At 42.4% G+C, this 23,346-nt stretch overlaps 1 protein-coding gene across 9 annotated transcripts in view; it reads left to right on the forward strand.

The window, feature by feature from the left end:
* Positions 1-12,968: 12,968 nt before the first annotated feature.
* The window catches only part of MSANTD2 (Myb/SANT DNA binding domain containing 2), a 33,297-nt gene continuing 22,919 nt past the window's right edge, over positions 12,969-23,346 (forward strand). For 3 of the 9 annotated variants that reach the window (XR_006819942.1, XM_046014938.1, XM_046014943.1), the window contains exon 1: positions 12,971-14,941. Coding sequence is in view for 8 of the 9 variants with exons in the window: in XM_046014938.1 (XP_045870894.1) it covers positions 14,180-14,941 (762 nt within the window). In the remaining variant the exon portion in view is untranslated. Of the gene's footprint in view, positions 14,942-23,346 lie in introns of all 9 variants that reach the window. The other 6 variants (XM_046014940.1, XM_046014944.1, XM_046014942.1 and 3 more) reach the window with 6 other exon arrangements.

Below are 23,346 nucleotides of genomic sequence, written 5' to 3' on the forward strand. Positions count from 1 at the left end.
TCCCCAAAGGAGAAGATCACATAGGTGGGAGAGAATCCTGAGTCCTAAGTCTGGAGGGACCCAGTTGCCTTCAGTTTCCTATAAGGTGTTAAAGGGGAACTGATCATAAAGATACCCCCCTGTGCAAGTGATGTAACCCACTTCTGCAGTTTGTGGGTCCTGGTGTGAAGAGCTCTGCAATGAAGCAGTAACACCCGTGTTTGAGCCTAATGACTTTGGGCGAGTATTTTCCCCTTCACTTTAGTTTCGTCACCTGTAAAAGGAGGGTGACACTACCTGTTTTGAAGCTCGAATATGAAAGCAATTTGCAAAGGTAAGATATAGAAATACATGGTGTTATGATGTTTACCTAGAGGTTCTAGATGCCATCCAGGATCTAACGCAGGATGTGGAAACTCAGTAAACTAAACCACGGTTGCCTGTAGGACACCACTATCTTTCTCAAGCCGAGATACTGATACTCCTGCCTAACCTCTTCTAACACCACCATGAGTAGCCAAACTTGAGGTTAAGGGTACAGTCCTCCAAGCTGCCAAGTGCGTCCAAGACTCCAGGTACTTGCTGCAAGTTTGGGGACCCCTAGGTCCACCTTTACTTCAGATCGGCTGGCTACAAATTAGGGGGCTCTCATGACCATCATCAGGTTCAATAATTTGCTAGAATGATTCCCAGAACTCAAGACTTATGATTGTAGTTTTATTATAATGAAAGGATACAAATTAGAGCCAGTCAGAGGAAGAGATGCATATGGCAGACTCTGGAAGTGAGAGGGTTCCAGATACAACCTTTAGTGTCTTCAAGAATGTGTTTCGCTCCTGGCATTAATGTGTGGTAATAGGCAAGCTACTGCCAACCCCAGACACTCACCCACATGCTTTGTATATTCTAGAAACAGCAAGGAAGCCAGTGTGACTGGAGTTGGAGGCTGCAAAAAGAGATGAAGTCAGAGAGGTAATGGAATGGAAGCAGGAAGACCACACAAACAGTTCTTGAAATCATCTAGGCAATAAATACTGTGGCTTGGAACAGTGGTGGAAGCTGCCAGAAGTCATATTTTGAATGATTTTGAAGGTAGACCTAATAAGACTGGCGGATAGCTTGGACACAGAGTGAGAAAGAGTCAATGACAGTACCATCCTTTTGAGGCTGAGGAACTGGGATGATGAGGAAGACTGGAAGGAACAGGTTTGGAGGAGAAGATCAGGAGCTGTTTTGTACACACAGTGTGAGAAGCCCATTAGGTGACCGCATGGAAATGCCAGGTAGGCAGCGTATTACATGAGTGTGCAGTTTGGAAGAGAGGCCTGGCCTGGAGATGCTGCTTTTGAGAGCCATCAGCCTATGGAGAATTACTGAAAACTGTGAGACTGAAGGAGCTCACGAAGGAAATGAGTGCAGCTAAGAAGGACAAGCAGTCCAAGGACTGGTTCTGAGACGCCAGCAAAGGAGACGGAGGAGGAACAGTGAAGGTGGTGGGAGGAAAACCGGGAAGCAGGAGAGTGTAGTGTTCTGAACGCAGTGATGAAAACATCCGAAGGTGGGAGATGGGATTGAGTGCTGGCAGGTCAGGTAGGATGAAAATGAGACTCCACCTACAGGATATAGCAACAAGGAGGGCAACCACTCTTGAAAAGAGTGGTTTCATTGAGTCCGTGGAGCATCAGAGCCTGCTTAGAGTTGGTTCAAGAAAGAGGCTGGCAGGGAGCAGGAGGAAGGAGACAGGAATTGAACAGGAAGTACTGACAACACTTTTGAGAAACTTTGTGTAAGAGGGAAGGAGAGAGAGGATGGCTTCTGGAATGGTAGTGTGAGGAGCTCTGGGGATCTTCTCTCCCACGAAATAGCCATAACCGGTGAAAATTTTTTCTTAAAAAAACCTGTCAGTTTCTGGAAATTGTCCTCAGGGCAAACAGCAAATGAAGAAATACTTATTCAAGAACAATTTATTAGATCTGTTTGAACAATAGAGTCTGTGGCACCTCAGCCACAACCCCCACCTCTCTTACCACTTTCCCATCTCAGCTTGACAGAAACTCAGCATGGCAGCAGTGGCCTTGAAGACAAGGCCCAAACCCCCCAAACCCCAGCTCCCCGTGACAGACTGTGTTATTTCCCTGTGCATGGAGGCCACCAGAAGCTTCCAGACCTCCCAACTCTGTGTTGCAGACATTAAAAGCCAGGGATATGTTGCCAAGAGGTTGGAATCTCTCTTCTTTCCCTAAGCCCCCATTCATAGGTCAGAGGCTTTACCCAGGCATGACAGGCCTAGAATACTGGGAGCCCAATCTCTCTCAGCTCAGTTCACTCATAGAACAGAGGCTCCACATGGCCAGAGGCAAGCCAAGAAGACCAGATGGTTATGACCCTGACCCTGTGCCCTGGAGAGGCAGGTCACTCTGAGACACTTGGACCACTGTCCCTACCACCAGCTCTAACGCATTAAGTGCAAAGATTTGGCCAGGGAGAGAGGCAAGCCACAAGAGTGCCAAGGCCTTTACCAAGTGAACTGACTTTATATGGAACAGAGTGCGGGAAGTTCAAGCCTAAAGGCACTCTTGAAAACAATGGAGGTTTAGGTGGGGAGCAATTAAAAAGTTGGTAGCTCCATGAGGACAAGAAGCGAAACTGTAGGCTGATAAGTTTACCAGAGAGAAGTGGGGAAAGAGTCAGCTAAGAATGGCACTCCTGGGGGGAGGACAAACCTCCAAAGCTTACCTCAGAAATACCCCTGCAGGGGTGCCCAGCTGTAGAGGCGCCTGGGTATAGAGATTACTCAATAAAATCTTAAAAAACAAAACAAACAAACAAAAACCATAAAAAACCAACTATGCCTGCAAAGAGGACCAGACTTAACTGGTTTCCACTGTGGGGCAATTTGGGCCTCACTTCATAATAGAAAACAGAGAGAAATCAGCTGGCGATCAGTGAAGCCTATCTGTCCAGTGTGAATATAGATGTAAAAATCCTAAAACAAACAAACAAACAAAAAAAACCCTTATAAACTGAATCCAACAACATATAGAAGGAACTACAACTCATAACTAAGGGATTTATTCCCCCAAAGGCAAAGTTGTTCAAACACCTGAAAGTCAATTAACATAATTCACTATATCATTAGAAAAAAGACAAAAATCACATACATGATCATCTCAATAGAGACTGAAAAAGTACTTTGACAATATTCAACACTCCAGCATTCTTTCATGATAAAAACACTCAACAAACTAGGAATAGTACAGAATGTCCTTAACTCGATAAAGGACATCTACCAAAAACTCAGAACTAACATCATTATTAATGGTGGAAGACTGAGTGCTTTCCTCCTTATGATCACAAATGAGACAAGGATAGCCACTCTTGCCCCTTCCACACTGTACTGGAGGTTCTAGCCAAAGTAATTTGGTGAGAAAATTAAGTAAAAGACATTCAGATTAGAAAGGAAAAAGTGAAAACATCTCTATTTTTTTAAGTGATTTTTAAGATTTTATTTATTTATTTGCCAGACAGAGATCACAGGTAGGCGGAGAGGCAGACAGAGAGAGAGAGAGGAGGAAGCAGGCTCCCCGCCCAGCAGAGAGCCCAATGCGCGGTTCAATCCCAGGACCCCAAGACCATGACCCGAGGCAAAGGCAAAGGCCTTAACCCACTGAGCCACCCAGGTGCCCTTTTAAAAGATTTTATTTATGTACTTGACAGAGTGACAGAGAGAGAGTCCAAGCAGGCAGAGTAGCAGGCAGAGAGAGAGGGAGAAGCAGGCTCTCCACTGAGCAGACAGCCTGATGTGGGGCTTGATTCAGGTTCCTGGGATCATGACCTGAGCTGAAGGCAGCTGCTTAACCGACTGAGCCACCCAGGCACCCCTAAATATTTTTTTAAAACAATCTCCACATCCAATGTGGGACTCGAACTCACAACCTAAAGATCAAGAGTTGCATGTTCCAGTGACTGAGCCAGCCGTGTACCGCCAAATATCTGTTTTTAGATGACATGATCTTGTTTGTGGAAAACATAAAGAATTCACTAAAAAACTATCAGACTAAACAAGTTCAACAAGGTTGCCAGCTACAAAATCAATCACATATATCAATAGAATTTCTAGACACTAGCAATGAACAATTTGAAAATGAAATTAAGAAAACAATCCTATTTGGAGTAGCATCAAAAAGAATAAACTACTAGGGTATATTTAACCCCAAAAGTGTATAAAACTTATACTCTGAAAACCACAAAAATTGTTGAAAGGAATTAAAGAAGACTTCGATAAATGGAAAGATATTCTTTATTCATTGATTGGAAGATTTAATATTGCTAAGATGGCAAACTGATGTACAGACCAATGCAATCCCTATCAAATCTTTGCTGGCTTTTGGGGGGGGGGGGCGGGGAGCACAAATTAACAAGCTGATGCTAAAATTCATATGGACACAAGGGTAACCCAGAGTAACCAAAACAATCTCAAATGAGACTAAAATTGGAAGACTCACTCTTCATAATTTCAAAACTTATTATAAAGCTACAATAATGAAGACAGAGTGCTTATGTCAAAGTGATTGATATGTAGATCAGTGGAGTAGAATTGAGAAACTAGAAATAAATCTCACATTTATAGTCAATTGAATTCAACAGGGGGTAGGCAAGATAATTCAATTGGGAGCAAATAGTAGTTCCCACAAAAAGAGCTGAGACAAATGGATATCCAGATGCAAAAAAAAAAAAAAAAAAAAAAAAGGGAGGGAATTGGATCCCTTCCTCACAAATATTTAATATGAGATAAAGACATTGAATAATGTAGTCATACAGGAGAGTGAGAGAATGAATGAGAGAAATGAAATGATTGCTCAAGCCTATCAAGGGGCCACTTGAGGTCAGCAATCAGCATTTGATTGAGAAGCAAACCAGTCAGCCTGATTAGTGCATTTCTCCAACCACCGGCAGTGGTTATGTTATATGGTGCAAGGTGCATAGGCAGATAGGTGGATTTAAACAGGATTGTGATTTTGACAATGCGTACTATAAAGACAGAAAGTAACAAGTGAATGGAAGGGAACAGCTCTCATTTAAAGGGCTGAAGTGGGAAGCTGTGGACAGCCAAGGTTGAGTTAGAGCAAGAAGGTATAAAGAAGGCTCAGAGAAGAAACCAAGGATATTAGGGAGTTTTTCTTACCACTGATCACAAACACAAGAGGACACAGGAGTTTGAAGGGGTGGGTAACAAAATCAGAGAAGAGAATTTATAGAATCCCAGTGTTATTAATTTCGAATGCATTTAAGATGCCCTTGTATTCCTGGGCTTCCCATGTGGAGTGACTTCAACAGGGAAAAGGGCATGAGGTTAGTCCTGATAGTCTCCAGTCAGATAGAAATGGCAAGGCTGTCCCTGCTGGTCTGGGTCAGGGCTGGGGACTGGGAGACCTTTCTTAGCAGCTATCTTTCATTAAGGAAACTTCATCATTATCTTACCTATGCTCCAGAATTTCCTAACAGCTAGGCCTTCTGTCCCCATTTGGAAACAAACTGACACAGTCCGCCTTCAGGGTCACAGTGTCCCACAAGTGCTATAGCAATGGGAGAGAGGGAAAATTGTTGCATTACTTCTTCAAATACTTCTTTTTAAAATAACTGGGTCTTAAAAGGAAGAAAGAACAAAGAACAGCTTGATCATTACCAGAGGGGAGGAGGGGTAGAAGGATGGGCAAAATGAGGGAAGGGAGTGGGGAATACAGGCTTCTAGGTACGGAATGCTAAGTTATGGGAATAAGAGACACAGCATAAGGAATATAGTCAATTGTATTGTAACAGTGTTGTTTGGCAACAGATGGTAGCTACACTTGTGGTGAGCAGAGCCTAATGCTTAAGCTTGCGGAATCCCTCCTTTGTACCTCTGAAACTAATGTAACATTGTGTGTCAACCACACTCAAATAAACAAATTCATTAAAAAATAACAAAGATAAAATAACTGAATTTTTTTTGTTTTCTCAAATATCACAAAACCATCATTTCTTTTTGAGAAGGCAAAGATCAACAACAAAATGAAAACCAGAATTAGATATTACCAGTATTAAAACCTGTTGCATATTATTTCAGCCCTTTTAAAAATTAATATATTGCAATGGAAGCTTATTTTTCAATAAATTACTAAGAAAACTTTTTTCTTAGAGCAGCTTTAGGTTCATAGAAAAATTGAACAGAAAGTATGGAGAGACCTTCCCACCCTGCAGCTGCTCCTATTACTAACATCTTATTTTCCTGTGGTATATTTGTTACAACCGAGGAACTGCTCTTGATACATTATTATATTATTGAAGATGTTATTTATTTACTTGAGAGAGAGAGAGAAAGTGAAAGCACAGAGGGAGAGTGAGAAGCATACTCCCCGCACCACAGCAGGAAATCTGCTGGGGGGGGAGGCGGCTCAATCCCAGGACCCTGAGATCATGACCTGAGCCGAAGGTAGACGCTTAATGGACTAAGTAAGCCACCCAGGCATCCTTGATACGTTATTATTAATTAAAGTCCATAGTTCACATTAGCATCTGCTCTTTTTGTTGTCAAGCTGTCGGGGTTTTGACAAATGAGTAAGGTCAGTATCTATCTACTGTATGTCAGTATCATACAGAGTATTTTCATGGCTCTAAAAATCTGTGCTCCACCTCTCTCTTCCTCCCTCCCTCCCTCCCTCCTTCCTGCCCAGCCCATGGCAACCACTGTTCTTTCTGTATGTCTCCATAGCTTTGCCTTTTCCAAAACATCATATAGTTGGAATCATGTAGCTTTTTAGACTGGCTTCTCTCACTTAGCAATACACATTCCTCTGTGTCTTTCCATGGCTTGATAGCTCATTTCCTTTATTCGCTGTGTGGATGTACTGCAGTTTGTTTTTCCATTCACCCGTTGAAGGACTTCTTGGTTGCTTCCTGATTTGGGCAATTATGACTAAAGCTGTCATAAGCATTCATATGATGATTTTTGTTAGATTTGTAAGTGGTTGGACCATTGTCTTGAAATCCATTATTTCATATATTTTGTCTAGCTTTCGAGTTATTTAAGATAGGAGGGTATTAGTCTCTGTTACTCCATCTTCACTGATGGTAAAAGCCTGCCTGGCACCATTCTATGTACTGGCTCTATTAGAAGCAAATAAATTGGACACTACTTGGATTCAAACAGCTTACATTTGGGGGCGGGACAGATGATAAATACATAAAAGAAAAACGTGCATACATAAATGATTTTGGAAAATGTGTATTGATAAAATAAAATGGTAATGTCATAGAGAGGCACTAATGGCTCCTCTGGGGAGGTGACATCTGAGGAGATGGATTATGAGAAGGAGGCTGTCACTTGAAGAGTTAAAATTGTTCTAAGACAAGGATCTATGATAACTCTAAAGGCCCCCAAACAGAAATAAGCTTGACTTGTTTGATAGCACACATACAAGGCCGGTGTGGCTGGAATGTGTCTGAGGTGGGAGATGAGGTTGGTGCAGAAGGTAGGCTGAGCTTCGAGTAAAAAGGGCCTTGGAGACCATTGTTCTCATTACCTATCACTGCTTAACAAAACACCCTAAAAATCAATGGCACAGACCAACAACAATCATGAATTTTGCCCATGAATCTGGGCATGCTGGGGCCAGCAAGGCAGCTCTGGCTAAGGTTCTCACATGTGCACAGTCAGATGGTGGCTGAGACGAGGATTATTTCAAAGCTTCTTCATTCACACATCTGGCTACTGGACAATCAACTGGAGGCTGGAACATTTCTGGCCCCTTGGCTCTCTATAGAAACATGGTCTCTACATGGGTGTAGGGTAGCCAATTTCTTACAAGGTGGCTACAGGTTTTCAGAGCAAGGATATCCAGAGAAACTGGCAGAAGCATCAGGGTATCTTGAAACCTTGAAAAGCCTTGAAAAATCATATTGTGTCACTTCCACCATGTCTGATTCATTGAGGGGGTCACAAAGATTCATCCAGGTCAAAGGGAGGGAACAGAGACTCAACTTCTTGTTGGACGATGTCAAAAAATGTGCGAATATGTTTTAAAGTCAACACGGTCGCTGCAATGAGTTTGGATTATATTTCTACAATAGGAAGCCATTGGTGAGTTTTTTAGCAAAGAAATGATGTGTAGTCATTTACAATTTTAAAAGATTGTTCCAGCAAGATTACTAGATACAAAATAAACAGGCAAGAATCAGTTGTATTTTTTTATACCAGCAAAAACAATTAGAAAATAAAATGTATGAGATGACACCATTTACAAGAGTGTTAAAAAAATACACCAACTACCTATGGGTAAGTGCAATAAAATGCGTAAGATCTTTTTGTAGAAGACTATAAAACCTTAAAGAGAAACTAAAGACTAACGAAGGGGTACCATCCCGAGGAAATATTCCAAGAGATACCATTTCCAAGGACTGTAAGACTTATAAAGATGTCAGTTTTTCTCATGGTGGCCCACAGATTCAGTGCAATACCAATCAAAATACCCACAGCTTTTTCTGTAGAACCTGACAAGCTAATTCTAAAATATATATGGAAATATTAAGGATCAAGAATAGCAAGTCACTCTTGAAAAAGGAGGAGGAGGAGGAAAAGGAAGAGGAGGAGGAAGGACTTTCTCTACTTGACATAAGACTTATTATAAAGCCAGGGTGACTCATTATTGTGCTGCAAGGAACACAGAAAAATAGACAAATGGACCAATGTAACTAAAGAGCCCAGAAACAGACCCATGCACATATGGACACTTGCTTTATGTCAAAGATAGCATTGCAAGAGAAGGAGGGAAAGGATGGTCTTTTCAGAAAATGGAGTTGGAATAATTGGGTATCCACATGGAAAGAAGGAAGACAAGAAGGGAAGGAGGGAGGGAGCTGGAGAGAGGGAGGAAGGCATATACTCTTGCACATATGCGCTGGGAGACATGTAGAAGAATGTTTGTAGCAGCATTATTCATAATATCCTAAATTAGAGACAGCCCAAAAATTCAACAGGAGGATGGATAAATAAAATGTGACATAGTCATAAAATAAGAGTATTTTACAACAACAAAGATGAATAAACTGTAGCTTCATATGGAATAGATGAATCTTAATTAAAAACATAATATTGAATGAAAGAAGGGAGATACAGACTACATGCGATTTCACTTACCAAAAAAAATCAAAACCAGGGAAAACTTTTAGGAAAGTATGATACTGTGATAACATGTGATAAAGAAAGACAGTAGAGTGGTTATCATTAAAAGGGAAATAGAGATTAACACAGGGCAGGGATTATGGGGCAGAGCTTCTGGAGTGTTTCTATTTCTCTGACCTGGAGGGTGACTATGTAGTATTTGCTTTCTAAATAAACCATATAATAATAAACCGTACAATAAATAAACCATATAGTAATTGTACATTATAATAAGCCATATAATAGTTGTACACATATGTCTCATGTATTCCTCTATATTCATGTTATATTTCATAAGCAAAAGGTTGTATAAAACCAAATTTACCTTGTCTACTGTGTCAGCAGGAAAGTATGCAAGCAGGAAGTCCAGTTGTCCGGTAAAGACACGATGGAGGCTTGGACTAGAGCTGAGAAAGAGTCAGATTTAGGAAATATTTCGGAGGTGGAGGTAACAGACCTTGATGTGGAACGTGAAGGGGAAAAAACGCTGAAGCAACAAACACACCGACAGTCATAAAAAACAGCAAGAGAGTGTACAACAGAATTAATGAAGCTTTGGAAACAGAACACATTAAAGTAGAGCGCTAAATTGTAGGAGTGGGTATTAGACAGAGGGCTTCTGTCCAGCTGGTTAAGAGACGCTTCCTAGAAAAGCTGGCAAGACAAGCACTGGACACAGAAGATATGCACAGTCTCTTCAACAAATGGTGCTGGGAAAACAGGACAGCCACATGCAAAAGACAGAAATGGGACCACTTTCTTTCACCATACACAAAAATAAACTCAAAATGGATGAAGGACCTAAATGTGAGACCATCAAACTCCTAGTATAGAACACAGGCAGTAATCTCTTTGACATCAGCTATAACACTTTTCTAGATATATCTCCAAAAGTAAGGGAAACAAAAGCAAAAATAAACTCCTGGGACTACACCAAAATAAAAAGCTTTTGCACAGTGAAGGAAACCATCAATAAAATCAAAAGGCAACCTACCCAGTGGGAGAAGATATTTGCAAATGATATATCCGATAGTTAATATCAAGACCATATAAAGAACTTCTACAACTCAACACCAAAAAAACAAAAATAACCCCATTAAAAAATGGGCAGAGGAAGGGCTCCTGGGTGGCTCAGTCAATTGAGTCTCTGACTCTTGATTTTGGCTCAGTCATGATCTCGGGGTTGTGAGATTGAACCCTGCTACAGGCTCTGTGTTCAGCAGGTGGTCTGCTTGGGATTCTCTCCCTTCTACTCCCTCTGCCCCACCCCCTGCTCTGGTATGCTCTCTCTCTCCCTCAAATAAATATATTTTTTTAATTGTGCAAAGAACCTGAACAGACATTTTCCCAAAGAAGACATACAGATGGCCAACAGACACATGAAAGGATGCTTAACATCACTCAGCATCAGGGAAATGGAAATCAAAACCATGATGAGATAATACCTTACACCTGCCTGGAGGGCTAAACCAAAAAAGACAAGAAGTAAGTGTTGGTGGATGTGGAGAAAAAGGAACCGTCATACACTATTGGTGGAACATAAATTGGAATAACCACTGTGAAAAACAGTGTGGAGTTTCCTTAAATAATTAAAAATAGAAATACCATATTATCTAGTAATTCTACATGGGATGTTTACCCAAAGAGAAAAGGAAACACTAATTCGAAGGATATACACCTCTGTGTTTATTGAAGCATTATTTACAATAGCCAAGATATATGGAAGCAACCTGAGTGACCATCAACAGATGAATGGATAAAGAAGAGGTGGTAAGTATATATAAAATGGACATTACTCAGACAAAAAAAAAAAAAAAAAAGAGAGAGAGAGATCTTGATCTTTGTGACAACATGGATGGACCTAGACAGTCTCATGCTAAGTGAAATAAGTCAGACAGAGAAAGACAAATGGCATATGATTTCATATGTATGTGGAATCCAAGAAACAAAGCAAACAAACAAACAAAAAGCAGAAACACACTTGTAAATACAGAAAACAAAGTGATGGTTGCCAGAGGGGAGGGAGGTGGGGAAATGGGCAAAACAGGTGAAGGTGGAGTGGAAGAGGCTTCCAGTTATGGGATGAATAATTCATGGGAATAAAAGATACAGCATGGGGAAGAAAATCAATGAAGGAAAAAAAGGAGAGAAAAGCTGAGAAATTCTGGGCACAGATTGTGGAGGAAGTGGAAAGGGAGGTACACAATTAAAGGGACTTGACAGTTTATAGGTCGATTACCATGTATTGCTCTGTATTCCTTTGCACATTATTTTGAGACATTGTGCACATTATCTCTCAAATAGGTTTTAATCTACTTATGCTATCATTTGAATCCACAAAAAAGGTACAGTACTTCAAACACATTCCATACATTCTGATTGAACTATGAAGCCTTGAACAAGCCCATCACACAGCCCCCAGAATCCAGGATCAGCCATGGTAAGCCAACGAGACAAGCACGTGATGCAGGTTGCCTATACAGCAATGTCTCCACACTGTGTAGTATGTATTAATAGCTTTTATGTTATTGAATTAATTTTAACCTCAGGATGTTACTGGAAATTTTATTTTTGATACTTTATCTCATTGGATAGACTGATGAGTGTGGGAATAAGGGGGGGTATAGAGAAATAATGTCTAGAAACAGAAGTTTGTGGGAAGGGAGACTTCCCAGTCAACCCACTTTATCTAGGAAAGTTTCCTGGATGAGTCAGAGTTGATTTGAGAATCATCCAGAATTAACAATAGGAGGAGGGAGGATCTTTTTCAGGCTTGTGGGAAAATGAGAGCAGGATAAGCAGAGATATTAAAACTCTTCAGAGTCTCTGATCTTATTTAAAAAAAAAACAACTTACGGTTGGGCTGAATGAGAGTGAATTGTGCTTTGACAGGTGTTTGAGATGCCACCAGAGCCCTTAAAAAAACTGACAGTGAAGACACTGGAAAGTAGTGATGGAAAGCGACAAAGGAAAGATTCTCTATTAAATAAAAGTGCAATAGTCCTCCTGATCCATAGGGAATTGTTCCAAGACCCCCGCAGATGCCTGAGAGTGCACACAGTCCCCAACTCTACATGTACTATGCTCTGCCCTATGCATACATAGATATGATAAAGTTTAATTTATAAATTAGGTGTGTTTAGAGATTAATGACAATAATAATAGACCACTTACAGCAATGTGTTGTAATGAAAGTTATGTGAATGTGGCTCCTCTGTACCAAAATATATTATTTTACTGTACTCACCCTTCTTGGGATGACATGGGATGATAAATTGCCTACATGATGAGATGATGAGAGCCGAATGACAGAGGCATGGTGAAGTAGACTCAGGCTACTGTTGACCTTCTGGACCGTAGATCAGAGAATTATTTGCTTTCGCGACTGTCTTTGGCACTGGTAATTGAAATTCTGAAAGTGAAACCGCACAGAAGATGGGACTACTGCATAGCCAAAATGAGGTAATAGCTCATACAGTGTTTACTATGAAACAGACACCATTCTAAGAGAATTAACTGTATTAACCCATTTACTCACAACAATGCTGTCAGGTCATCCTCATTTTATAAATGAAGAAACCAAGGCACTGAGAGATTGCTTAAGTAAATTGGCTGAGGTTGCTGATCTGGAATTTGAAGCCAGGCATTGACTCTGGAATCCATATATTTCTTTTTTTTTTCTTTTTAAGATTTTATTCATTTATTTGAGAGAGAGTGGAGAGCAGGAGAGGCAGGGAGGGGCAGAGGCTGAAGGAGAAGCAGACTCCTGCTGAGCAGGGAGCCAGATGTGGGACTTCATCCCAGGACTCCATCCAGGACTCTGAGGCCATTGAGCTGAGCTGAAGGCAGCTGAGTAACCCACTGAGCCACCCAGGCAACCCTAGAATCCATACTTTTAACTAAGGTGGGGACTGTATCTTTTTCTTAAAAAAAGAGGAAAAGATGGCATAAATTCTGGAACTTCTTTGATTCCTCGTACTGGTAATTTAAAACTATGGTGGCATTGTAATGTGAAATACAGACTCCCCTACTTCATCCCTATTGCTTATTCTTTTTGGCTTTCTAACCATCTCTCTCTCTCTCTCTCTCTCTCTCTCTCTCTCTCTCTCGGGTGACTCCGAGTTTAAATGTAGCTGACCTCAGGTCTATTAAAAAAAAAAACAACAAGCTAACGTATATTTGCTTTTTAAAAATCACATGGTTTATTCATATTTGAAAGAAGGTCCACTGAGGCTTTTAAGGATCCAAGATAAACAATTAGAGTTTTGGCTTTCAAGAGTATTGAAATACCTTTCAGCTATGTATTGGATTTGGCGTGCTAATGTTGATTGAATTGCAGTACTTGGAGTAGTATTCAGTAACGCTTAATAAATTACTAGAGGTCACAAGAGTTGCCATAGACAGTCTTTTTTTTTCAATCTCCTTACACTCCAGAGTGTGAAATACTGTAGGAAAATGATGCAACTTCCAAATTAGGAGGATGGGGAATGGTACCGGAAAGTAACTTTTCTGCCAGGCTCCAGAGTTTGTAACATATTTAAGCTACAAATTACAAACCCGATAATGACATCTCATTCTTCTACAGACCGTCAGAGTTACCCAGGCTAACTGGAAAACAGATCTTAACTGGAGTCAGAGTTGCTGTTCTTCAAATAATACGCATGGGTTTCTTGAAAAGCCACAGCTACCAACTCTAACCCCGGTCCACAACTGCTTTTTTAAAGCCTCCCCCAGAAATGCACTCCTTCAGCCTTGGCCCTTCCGGGATATACCCTCCGCAGCTTTCCCCAGTCTCCGCCCTGGACGCCAGTCTCTGCACCCCCAGGCCAGCTTGGAGGGAGGAGACGCAGAGAGGAGGGAGAGAGGATAGCGAGCGAGCGAGTGTAATGGTCAAGTCCTCCTTAACTCCGTGCCCCCTCGCGGGCCTCACCCCTCCTCCCGGGGGCTGAGATTGGAGAGGAAGTGGGAAGGCTCCAATCTGTTCCTCACACCAGCGCCCTCATGCCCCCACCCTTCTCCTCCGCTCGGGGCTTCGGCGCGCCTCACCCCCGCCCCTCGCCCCGGGAGAGGAGCGCGCGGCGCGGTAGGGCTCGCGGGGAGAGGCCTGGGGGAGCCGACAGCGCCCGCTCGACAGCAGGAGCCCGGAGCCGCCCGCCCACAGGCGAGCCAGGCCCGAGGGCAGCCCCGGAGACCGCGGCAGCCGGATGCGCGGACGCGTCACTTCCGGGCGGTGCAGCGGCGGCCGCTTGGAAGATGGCTGCGCCCTGTGGCTCGGAGCTGCCCGCCAACTCGCCGCTAAAAATCCCGAAGATGGAGGTGCTCTCCCCGGCTTCTCCTGGTGGCCTGAGCGACGGAAATCCATCGCTGTCCGACCCTTCCACGCCTCGGGGTGCCTCCCCGCTCGGGCCGGGCAGTGCAGCGGGCTCGGGGGCAGCGGCGTCCGGGGGTCTCGGGCTGGGGCTGGGGGGCCGCAGCGCCGCCTCGTCCTCGGTCTCCTTCTCCCCTGGTGGCGGCGGTGGCGGGGCTGCGGCAGCCGCCGCCGCCGCCTGCCGGGGCATGTCGTGGACGCCGGCCGAGACGAACGCGCTCATCGCAGTATGGGGCAACGAGCGGCTGGTGGAGGCGCGGTACCAGCAGCTGGAGGGAGCCGGCACGGTGTTCGGCAGCAAGGCCCCTGGGCCAGCCATGTACGAGCGCGTGTCCCGGGCCCTGGCCGAGCTGGGCTACGAGCGGACCCCGTCCCAGTGCCGGGAGCGCATCAAGGTAACCGGCCGCCCGGCCTGGGGCAGCGAACCAGAGGCAGAGAGAAGGCGGGGAAGCGGGCCTCGGGGGCGGGGACCGGTCTGAGCGCAGGGCTCCCCTCCGGGGCCCGGTGGGCGATTCGCATCTCCTCCGCCTTTTTCTTCTCTCCCTGGGAAGGGGGCTTTTTTCCAGATGGCCGCCAGCCCGTAGGTTTCCTGAGTTTGAAGTTGGGCGTGCCTGCCGCCGCCCCTCTTTCTTGCCAATTGAGGATGTTCCTGCGCTCTGAAGTTGGTAGTTTCTCATTGTGCGCTGTGCGGCAGTCCCCATGTCGCTGGCGCCTCTCGCCCCCACCGCCGGGGCCCCTCGCTTTGTTCCAGGCCGAGGGGCTCCCAGGCAGAGGCTTACCAGCCGGGGCGGGATTGAGGAAGGGTAGAAGAGGGGGGCCGGTGAGCCCCCAGTTTAGGAATTTTCAAATGAGTGACAGTGCAGAGCCATGCAAAAAGCGCCTTTGGACGACTGGCCTTTGTGTCAGTCGCCTTGCTTCTAACTTGAGCTTCGAAGGACGAATAAGACTTGAGATGCTTTGGAGAATTGGAAAGGCTTGATTGCAGCCAGATAGTGTATTGTTATCGTGGAGTTAGGGGCGCAATTAAAGTTAGCCTGGCTGAGAGTTGGTCTGGAATTTGTGGAGTGTCGATGCCTCCAGAGTTAGATTGGCTTGAGGCCCTGCTATGTTTCTGACTAAGCTCCTTCACGAAAGCCAGTTTTTCCCTGCTTTAGTTATTTTGCCGGATGTGGTGACAAGTACAGCTCTCATTGTGCATCTGGCTATCTTTGTGTATCTGAATGTTTAACTACAGAGGCTTAATTTGGGCTAGAAATTTCTATCACCAGCCAGGTTATCTTTTCGCTGTTTCTACTGACTTTTAATCTAGGTTTTCAGATTTGTATTATTGGCAGCTAGGGAGTGGTTTTATAGGTAAGCTAGTTCCCTCATCATAGTGTCTGCTAAAACATTCTGTTAGGATTCTTTCTCCCAGTTTTCACTGAACTACTTCTTGTTAAAAGTCAAAGTTATGTGTGTACTTCTTTTCTGACAGGGATGACACTTTTTCAGAGCTCTTTGGGGGTAAAAATCCAGTGAGAACAATCGCAATCATACTAAAATCAAAGATTGCTCCCAAGTTGAGGAGATCTTGGCTCAAGTAGTGTTCATCCTGGGGTAATGTTTCTTAGAAAATTTGGGTCAGAAACAGTTATTTCAAATGTACTGACTATTGTTCAAGGAATTTGGCACCCATTTCTCAATTACAAAATTGAATTGGTTTACTTGATAACATGTACCTTTAGGTCTTCTTTTGTCCCCTCTTCCCTGCCCCTCCTCCCCGCTTAATAAGATGTCATTAAAATAATTGTTTACAGACAGGACTAAAATAGTACCTAATAGTAGCCACTATTTTATTTTTCTATTAAAGAATAGTTATAAGTTCAATTTCAAGGTCATCAAGGTTAAATTTCTGGGAGAGTTATTGCACTGTTCTGGTTAGCATCCACCCATCAGCTTTTCTTGACTTTAGAAGTGTACTTAGGCATTTGTAACAGTTTCAGCTTGATCAATTTTGCTCATAGAAATTTCCCAAATGGAAAAAGTGTTGTGCTGTCAAAACCTCACTGAATAGAAATCCCTCCATAAAATTGTTTCTCAAGTAACCAGGAAATATCCAGTTGGGTTGCATCTTTGCCTCGTTATGAGAAGCATAACCTAAAGCAAGAACAGGAGATTAGGCTTCTCTGAAGAATTTTTAAAAGAGGTCAGTTGCCTGTTTTCAAACAGTAAGACCAAATTGACCTCAGCCTCTTAGAATATTTGGAAAATATGTTGATGATAATGGATTCTCTGATCAACAGTTGTAGTTGATGAAGGGGACAGATAACTGTGTGTGTGTGTGTGTTTTCTCTACTTGTTAAGTGATTTCAACCAAGGAACCAGATTACTTCATTATAAGAATGTTGGTCTTCCTGCCAGAATTATAAGCACCATAAGGCAAGTTCTGGTTTCTCTTATTCAGTAATGTATCTCCAGGGTCTAGCACATAATAGTCACTGGATACGTATTTTTTTTTTTTTTTTAAGATTTTATTTATTTATTTGACCAGAGAGAAATCACAAGAGAGGCAGGCAGAGAGAGAGGAAGGGAAGCAGGCTCTCCGCTGAGCAGAGAGCCCGATGTGGGACTCGATCCCAGGACCCTGAGATCATGACCTGAGCCGAAGGCAGCGGCTTAACCCACTGAGCCACCCAGGCGCCCCACTGGATACGTATTTATTAAATTTACCAAACAAAGTCCAAAAGGAGAATTTTGGAACGTATAGAAATCTAGATTAGTGTTACTCAAGCTTTAATCCAAAGGCATAGACTTTGAAACCCCGTTTGAAAAATTTTGCATTTAAAACTAAGCTCTGTCCCTCCAGAAGACTTAGGATGAATGTAATGTTAAGCACAGAAGCAAATGTTGTCACTGAAATCATAGCCTTACCCAGTTATGAGGTGGATGTCCAAGTAATCCAGAAGATGTTTATGAAAATAACACAACCTTAAAAATATCGTCAGGGAATCTCAAATCCCTGAAAACAAATCTTTAGATCCCAGTTTCAAAAATGCCATGTGTGGTTCAGAAATCTCTTCTTTAACTTTATTGTCTTGATGAGAGCTGCAAAAAGAAATTCAACCATCCTTTTTGCTTTAGATTTTGTAAAATAGAAAAGAAGTAGTACAGGAAGATACGGACCATAAGAAACTTACTCAACAGACTAATGTGCTCACTTAAATGTGAGCTCATGTCAAAGGTTCTCAGGGAAGGAATATCATTTGTGTCAATTAAATTTCTGGCTGAATGTATCTGGAATATTTATTAAAACTCAATTATGAAAACTCCATAAATGATTTCTTGTAAATTTGAAAGGAGGGAAGAGATATACAGTAACTTCGGTTTTTCCATGAAACTTTGCTTTAATCCTAGTTTCAGCGTGTTAATGTAGCAGCCTTCCATCTTATCACAAGAAGGCATCAGAAAGCTGAGTGGTAGCCCAGCCTCTTCCCTGGCCATCTTCCTGAATAAACTGAAAGCATATCACTTCCCTTTTCTGGACTGTGTTTTAGATTTCCTGTCTATTAAAATTGTAAATTTTGAAATTAAGAACTCTTGGATTTTGCTACCAGAGTACTATTTTTGAATACCATCCAAGTGAGAATGTGTATTTCTAAGTGCACAGGATTTTAGCTTAAAGTCATGTAGAAACATTGTTTATTGCTGTAAAGGGCTTCATTTTGAAGTCTGACGTGGCCAGTTACTGGTATTTGTTCAGTTCTTTAGATGAAATGGGTGTGTTTGAGACTGCCTTACTCCACAGACTGTTTGGTTCTGAAGTTTTGTTGCTTTTTTTGTTTGCCAGAGGGAAATTTGTCCGCTAACAATTCCATTGTCCACTCTAATTTTAGAGTCAGATAAACACATAATAAGGTGGTTTTCTTTCTGGTCCTTGCATGATTTTTCTCTTCCTCTAGAGTACTTTTCTCCCTCTCTCAATCCACAAATACTTGAGTGCTTTCTATGTGCAGGGCTGTATGCTAGATGTTAGGATAAATTTTTAAAAATTGTAATATACAGTCCAAGAGCTTCCAGTGCAGCTGAAGTCTGTGTACACGCAACAAAGAGTTAAAAAGCTCTACAACACAAGGGCTGGTATGTGATGCAGTATTTGATTAAGTGTCATATGACTAAAGCAGACAATAAATGTGATGACTTCAAAGGAGGGAGAGATCTCATCACAGTCCATACTGTAGTAGTTGAAAGATCTATCTAGACTTGGCATTCATGAAAGCATTCACTTCAGGGCCAGATGCTGTATTCACACTTCAGTCAGTTAATCTGATGCACTGCAAAACTCATTCTCAAGTCCCATATTTTTGGGTGTTCTCCAAAAATTTGCCTCTTGAGAGTTGGCTTTATGTCTTTGAAACAGATGTGTACTTCTAGCTCTGCCTCAAGATGAAATGCAAGGTGTTGTATGACCTAAAAAGCTTTTTTTTTGCTGGATCAGTATGGGTTGCTCATAAGACAAATTTAAAAGTGGTCGGGAGTCTTCTGCCTAGCCAACAAAATGATCAGTTTCTTTAGGGATATTTCTTAGATTTACTCATCAGTCATTGTCATAACCTTTAGAACAAATTTCGTACTTTAGCAGACAAATAACATATATTACATTTGGTCTTTCACTTTTGACTCTCAAGCCTTGTCATTATTTGTTTGCGAGAACCACTAGGGTAAAGTGACATGGAGCCAGAAGATATCTTTGTCCCTGTATAAGCATTTTAATAGCCTCCACCCATCTCTGAGGACTTTCCTCTCGTGTTTGCAGCCAAGATGGTACCTTTGTACTATCACTGAAGGATTTCCAAGAAATACAGAATATGGCTCAAATAGTTCGTAAGAAGGATTTAGTCAGATTTGTTTGCTTCCATTTTTTGACATATTCCTTTTTTGTTGTTCCCTTGCCACTGTCACCCAGAAGCTATGTGTTCCAGAATGCTTGTCTGCATGTGAATCTGATACAGGCTTGATGTGTATCTTTAGAGAATAGACCATCTTAGACTACCAACCGTACTCTTAACAGTCTTTCCGTTTAGGAGGTAAGCATCGAACAAGCACATGTTAAAACTTAGGAAGAAGAGGTTTCCAAGCTTATTTCTTGGCATTTTGGGAAATCTGGTGAAGACTGGAGTGAAATTATTATGGATCCTTCATTAAGAGGATGTGTAAAAGGAAAAAAGAACTTTGAAAGCACATGGTACAGTGCTGCTTAATAAAACTTTCCGTGATGATGGAAATGTTCTATGTCTAATGCAGTTCACTGTGATAGCCACCAGTCACTTGTGGCTCTTGAGACATTGGAATGTGGTTAGTGTGCCTGAGGAACCGAATTTAAAGTTATATTTTGTTTTAAATAATTTAATCTTTTAAAAAATATTTTATTCATTTTAGCGATCGAGCGAGTGGGGCAGGAACAGAAGGGGATGGACAAACAGGCTCCACGCTGAGTGCAGAGCTTGACATGGCCCTCGATCTCACGACCTTGAGATCACGACCTGAGCCGAAATTAAGAGTCAGACGCTTAACCTACTGAACCATCCAGGCACCCCTTAAATTGTTTTAATTTTAAATTATAAATGCCACATGTGGTTAGTGGCTACCATATTGAACAGTGTAGGTAAAAAGTTGTTATTTGGAGTCTAAAGAAGTCTATTTTATGAAACAGTTCTCTTAGCTACATACTCAGACTTTTAGGGGAAGCACAGAGTTCCTTTTTCTTGTCCTCCCTGTTACTTTACTTCTCAGTAGAAGTAAAGTAACTTCTATCAAGAAGTCAAGAAAAATGGTCCACTGTACTAGGAAGGAAAAGCTTTTAGTGCAAGGAATAATGTGTTTTAACCTCAGGTGGCTTAGGCAAAGTTTGTCCTATTCTTGGTTCTCTAGGATGATACCATCTGATACAACTTTCTGTGATATGAGTGTCTTATTGTTTGCACTGTCCATCAGTCACTATGCAGTAGCCACTACCCACAGCTGGTTATGGAATACTTGAAATGTGGCTACTGTGACTGAATTTTAAATTTTATTTAATTATTAATTAATTTAATTTTAATTAATTTAAATAGCCATATGTGTGTAGCCACTGGCTATTGTATTGGCCAGAACAGCTTTGGAACAATGGTATTTAAATTTTTTGTTTATGTACTCCCAAGAATTTTAAAGCTGACATTAAAATTTCTTCATTCTATATGAAAGTCTACAGAAGTTAATAGGATATAAGAAATAGGAAATCTAGTATGAGGTGAATAAGATGAAGATTTGCTATAAATTTACTCAGTAATGTACTCTGAATCAGAAAAATCCACACAAAATTCATATCTAGATTTTTATCAAATGCATCTTGAAAATGTTGATGATCAGACAATATTTCACTTACATTTAAAGATGTAAAGATAGAGTATCACTAACCTATTTTGCTTTGGTTATTCTAAATTAAGGGGCCAAGCTTTACACCTAAGAAATATGGACCTAGACTGGGAATGCCAGGAATCCCTAAGGTTTTAAGGGGCCTTCATTAATCATTTAAGAAAGAGTAGAAGATACCCCAGTGGGAGGCCATTGCTTTAGAACTCTGAGCATCCTTTTGATATCTTTCTTGGCAGATATAGTGGGACTGGGCCCTTGGAGTCCACTGCCCTTAGGAAATGGGAGAAACTTTTGGAGCTTAACTCTTGGCTAGAATGCAAGAATCCATGGGAAGATTTGGAGATCTTGCCCATTCCCTTTCATCAGACTCAACTGACAGATCACAGGGTTTCTTCAAATACTAAAGTCTGAACTAGGCATTAACTTTTTTTTTTATTATTCACTCACAAATATTTGAGTACCTTGCATGGAAGGTTCTAGACGTGCAGCAGGGTACTATCCATCATCAAGTGTCACCTTTCAGGAGTCAGACGACGAAAGCACCAGTGACGGTGTTGTAAGGTCTATGCAGCACATTGGCATTGTGTTCACGGTGCTGTGGACGCACACAGGAAAGGCATGTCATCACAGACTCTTAGGAGGTGGCTCTTGGAGGTAAAGTGGGACCAGACTGAGCAGAAGAAAGTAGAGAGAGAGATGAGCGGTTGGGGTAAAAGGCCAGAAACAACAGAACCTAGGACAGTGCAAACTGCAAATACAGTAAAATATATTTTGTTCATGAATCCTAAGCTGGAAACATCTAAATACTGTAGTTCCAAAAACTTTTTAAGTGACAAGTTGTTAAGAAAAAATACATGGCTTTCAGGTGCCTCGTTAGCGCAGTGGATGGTGCGTCAGTCTCAGAAAAAGTCATGCCGTTCAGTTGAGGAACAGTTTGCCATAGGGCATGGTATTGGTGAAGGTAGGAGTTAGAATGTACAAATGACTAGTTGGTGGTATCCTAAAGAACCAAGAAAAGTGCAGAGCAGGTAGTTTTGGAATAACAGTAGTTTGCACATACCAATTCTAGACAATTTTATGTGTTGATAAGTAACCTTTTTATAGTGTTGGATTATAGTTGTGCAAACATCCGTTATATATCTCATTCTTTTTTTTTTTTAAGATTTTATTTATTTATTTGACTGAGAGAGATCACAAGTAGGCAGAGAGGCAGGCAGAGGGGGAGGGGGAAGCAGGCTCCCTGTGGAGCAGAGAGCCCTATGCGGGGCTCGATCCCAGGACCCTGCGATCATGACCTGAGCCGAAGGCAGAGGCTTTAACCCACTGAGCCACCCAGGCGCTCCCAAAGCAGTACATCTTCTGAACATACAATAAGAAGGCAAATATTTTACCCTGTGGCTTAATATTCCCATGATACATATGTGTAACTGAAACACTTTCACAAAATTATAATGATTATAGCTAAGATTTGTCTAACATTTGCCACGTGCTATTCACTGTTGAAAGTGTTTCACATTCCTTTATTTAATCCACAAAATGACTCTCTAGTTAACCATGTACAGTACACTCTGGTACGTTCTGTTAAATGTGAGCACAAGTAACCTAGCTCCGAAACCACTAGGCCTTATGTCTTCTTGAGTGTCACAAGTATTCAGTATCTGAAAGCACCCAACACGTTGTGGTCTGGTAGGCTCCCTTTCTGCAGTCCACTCCCTGCATTGTCCTCCTCCTCCTCTACCACCACGCCTTTGCAGCACGGCCTCCCTTTTCACCCCAGTCCCTCTGGTGCCTCTCATCTTTCCCTCCCCCAGCCACAGTCTCAAGTTCCCTTACCTAAAACTGGAGCAGAGAAAACCTGGGCGGATGGGGGTGCCTGCTCCTACTGGTTCTGGGCAGCTGGCTTACTCCTCGGGGACTGGCAGTTCAGGGTCACATTGGTCCCCACATGGGGCACACCCAGGAGACCACAGGATGGAGGAGCTGGAGGAACTGAAGCAGGGAGACAGGTTAAAAGCTCAACGCCAGGGGACAAACAGATCCCTCCCACCCCCCCTAATCCCCCCACCCCCACCCCACCTTCTCTCACTCTGCCCTCCTCTAATGTTTACACTCAGCCTTTTGGGAGACAGACCTGCCTGGGCTACCATGGGGCTGGGGAAGGTGTTGCCGTGTGTGCTTCTCACTCACCCAGCACACTGAGTTCTAAAGTTTTGCTGCTGTGACTCCTTTTGATGCCTTGGTGGTCTTTTTTTTTTTTTTTTTAAAGATTGATTGATTGATTTGACAGACAGATCACAAGTAGGCAGAGAAGCAGGCAGAGAGAGGAAGGGAAGCAGGCTCCCTGCTGAGCAGAGAGTCTGATGCGGGGCTCAATCCTAGGACCCTGGGATCATGACCTGAGCCGAAGGCA

The sequence above is a fragment of the Meles meles genome, chromosome 8, assembly GCF_922984935.1.
Source record: "Meles meles chromosome 8, mMelMel3.1 paternal haplotype, whole genome shotgun sequence".
NCBI classification, from domain to species: Eukaryota; Metazoa; Chordata; class Mammalia; order Carnivora; family Mustelidae; genus Meles; species Meles meles.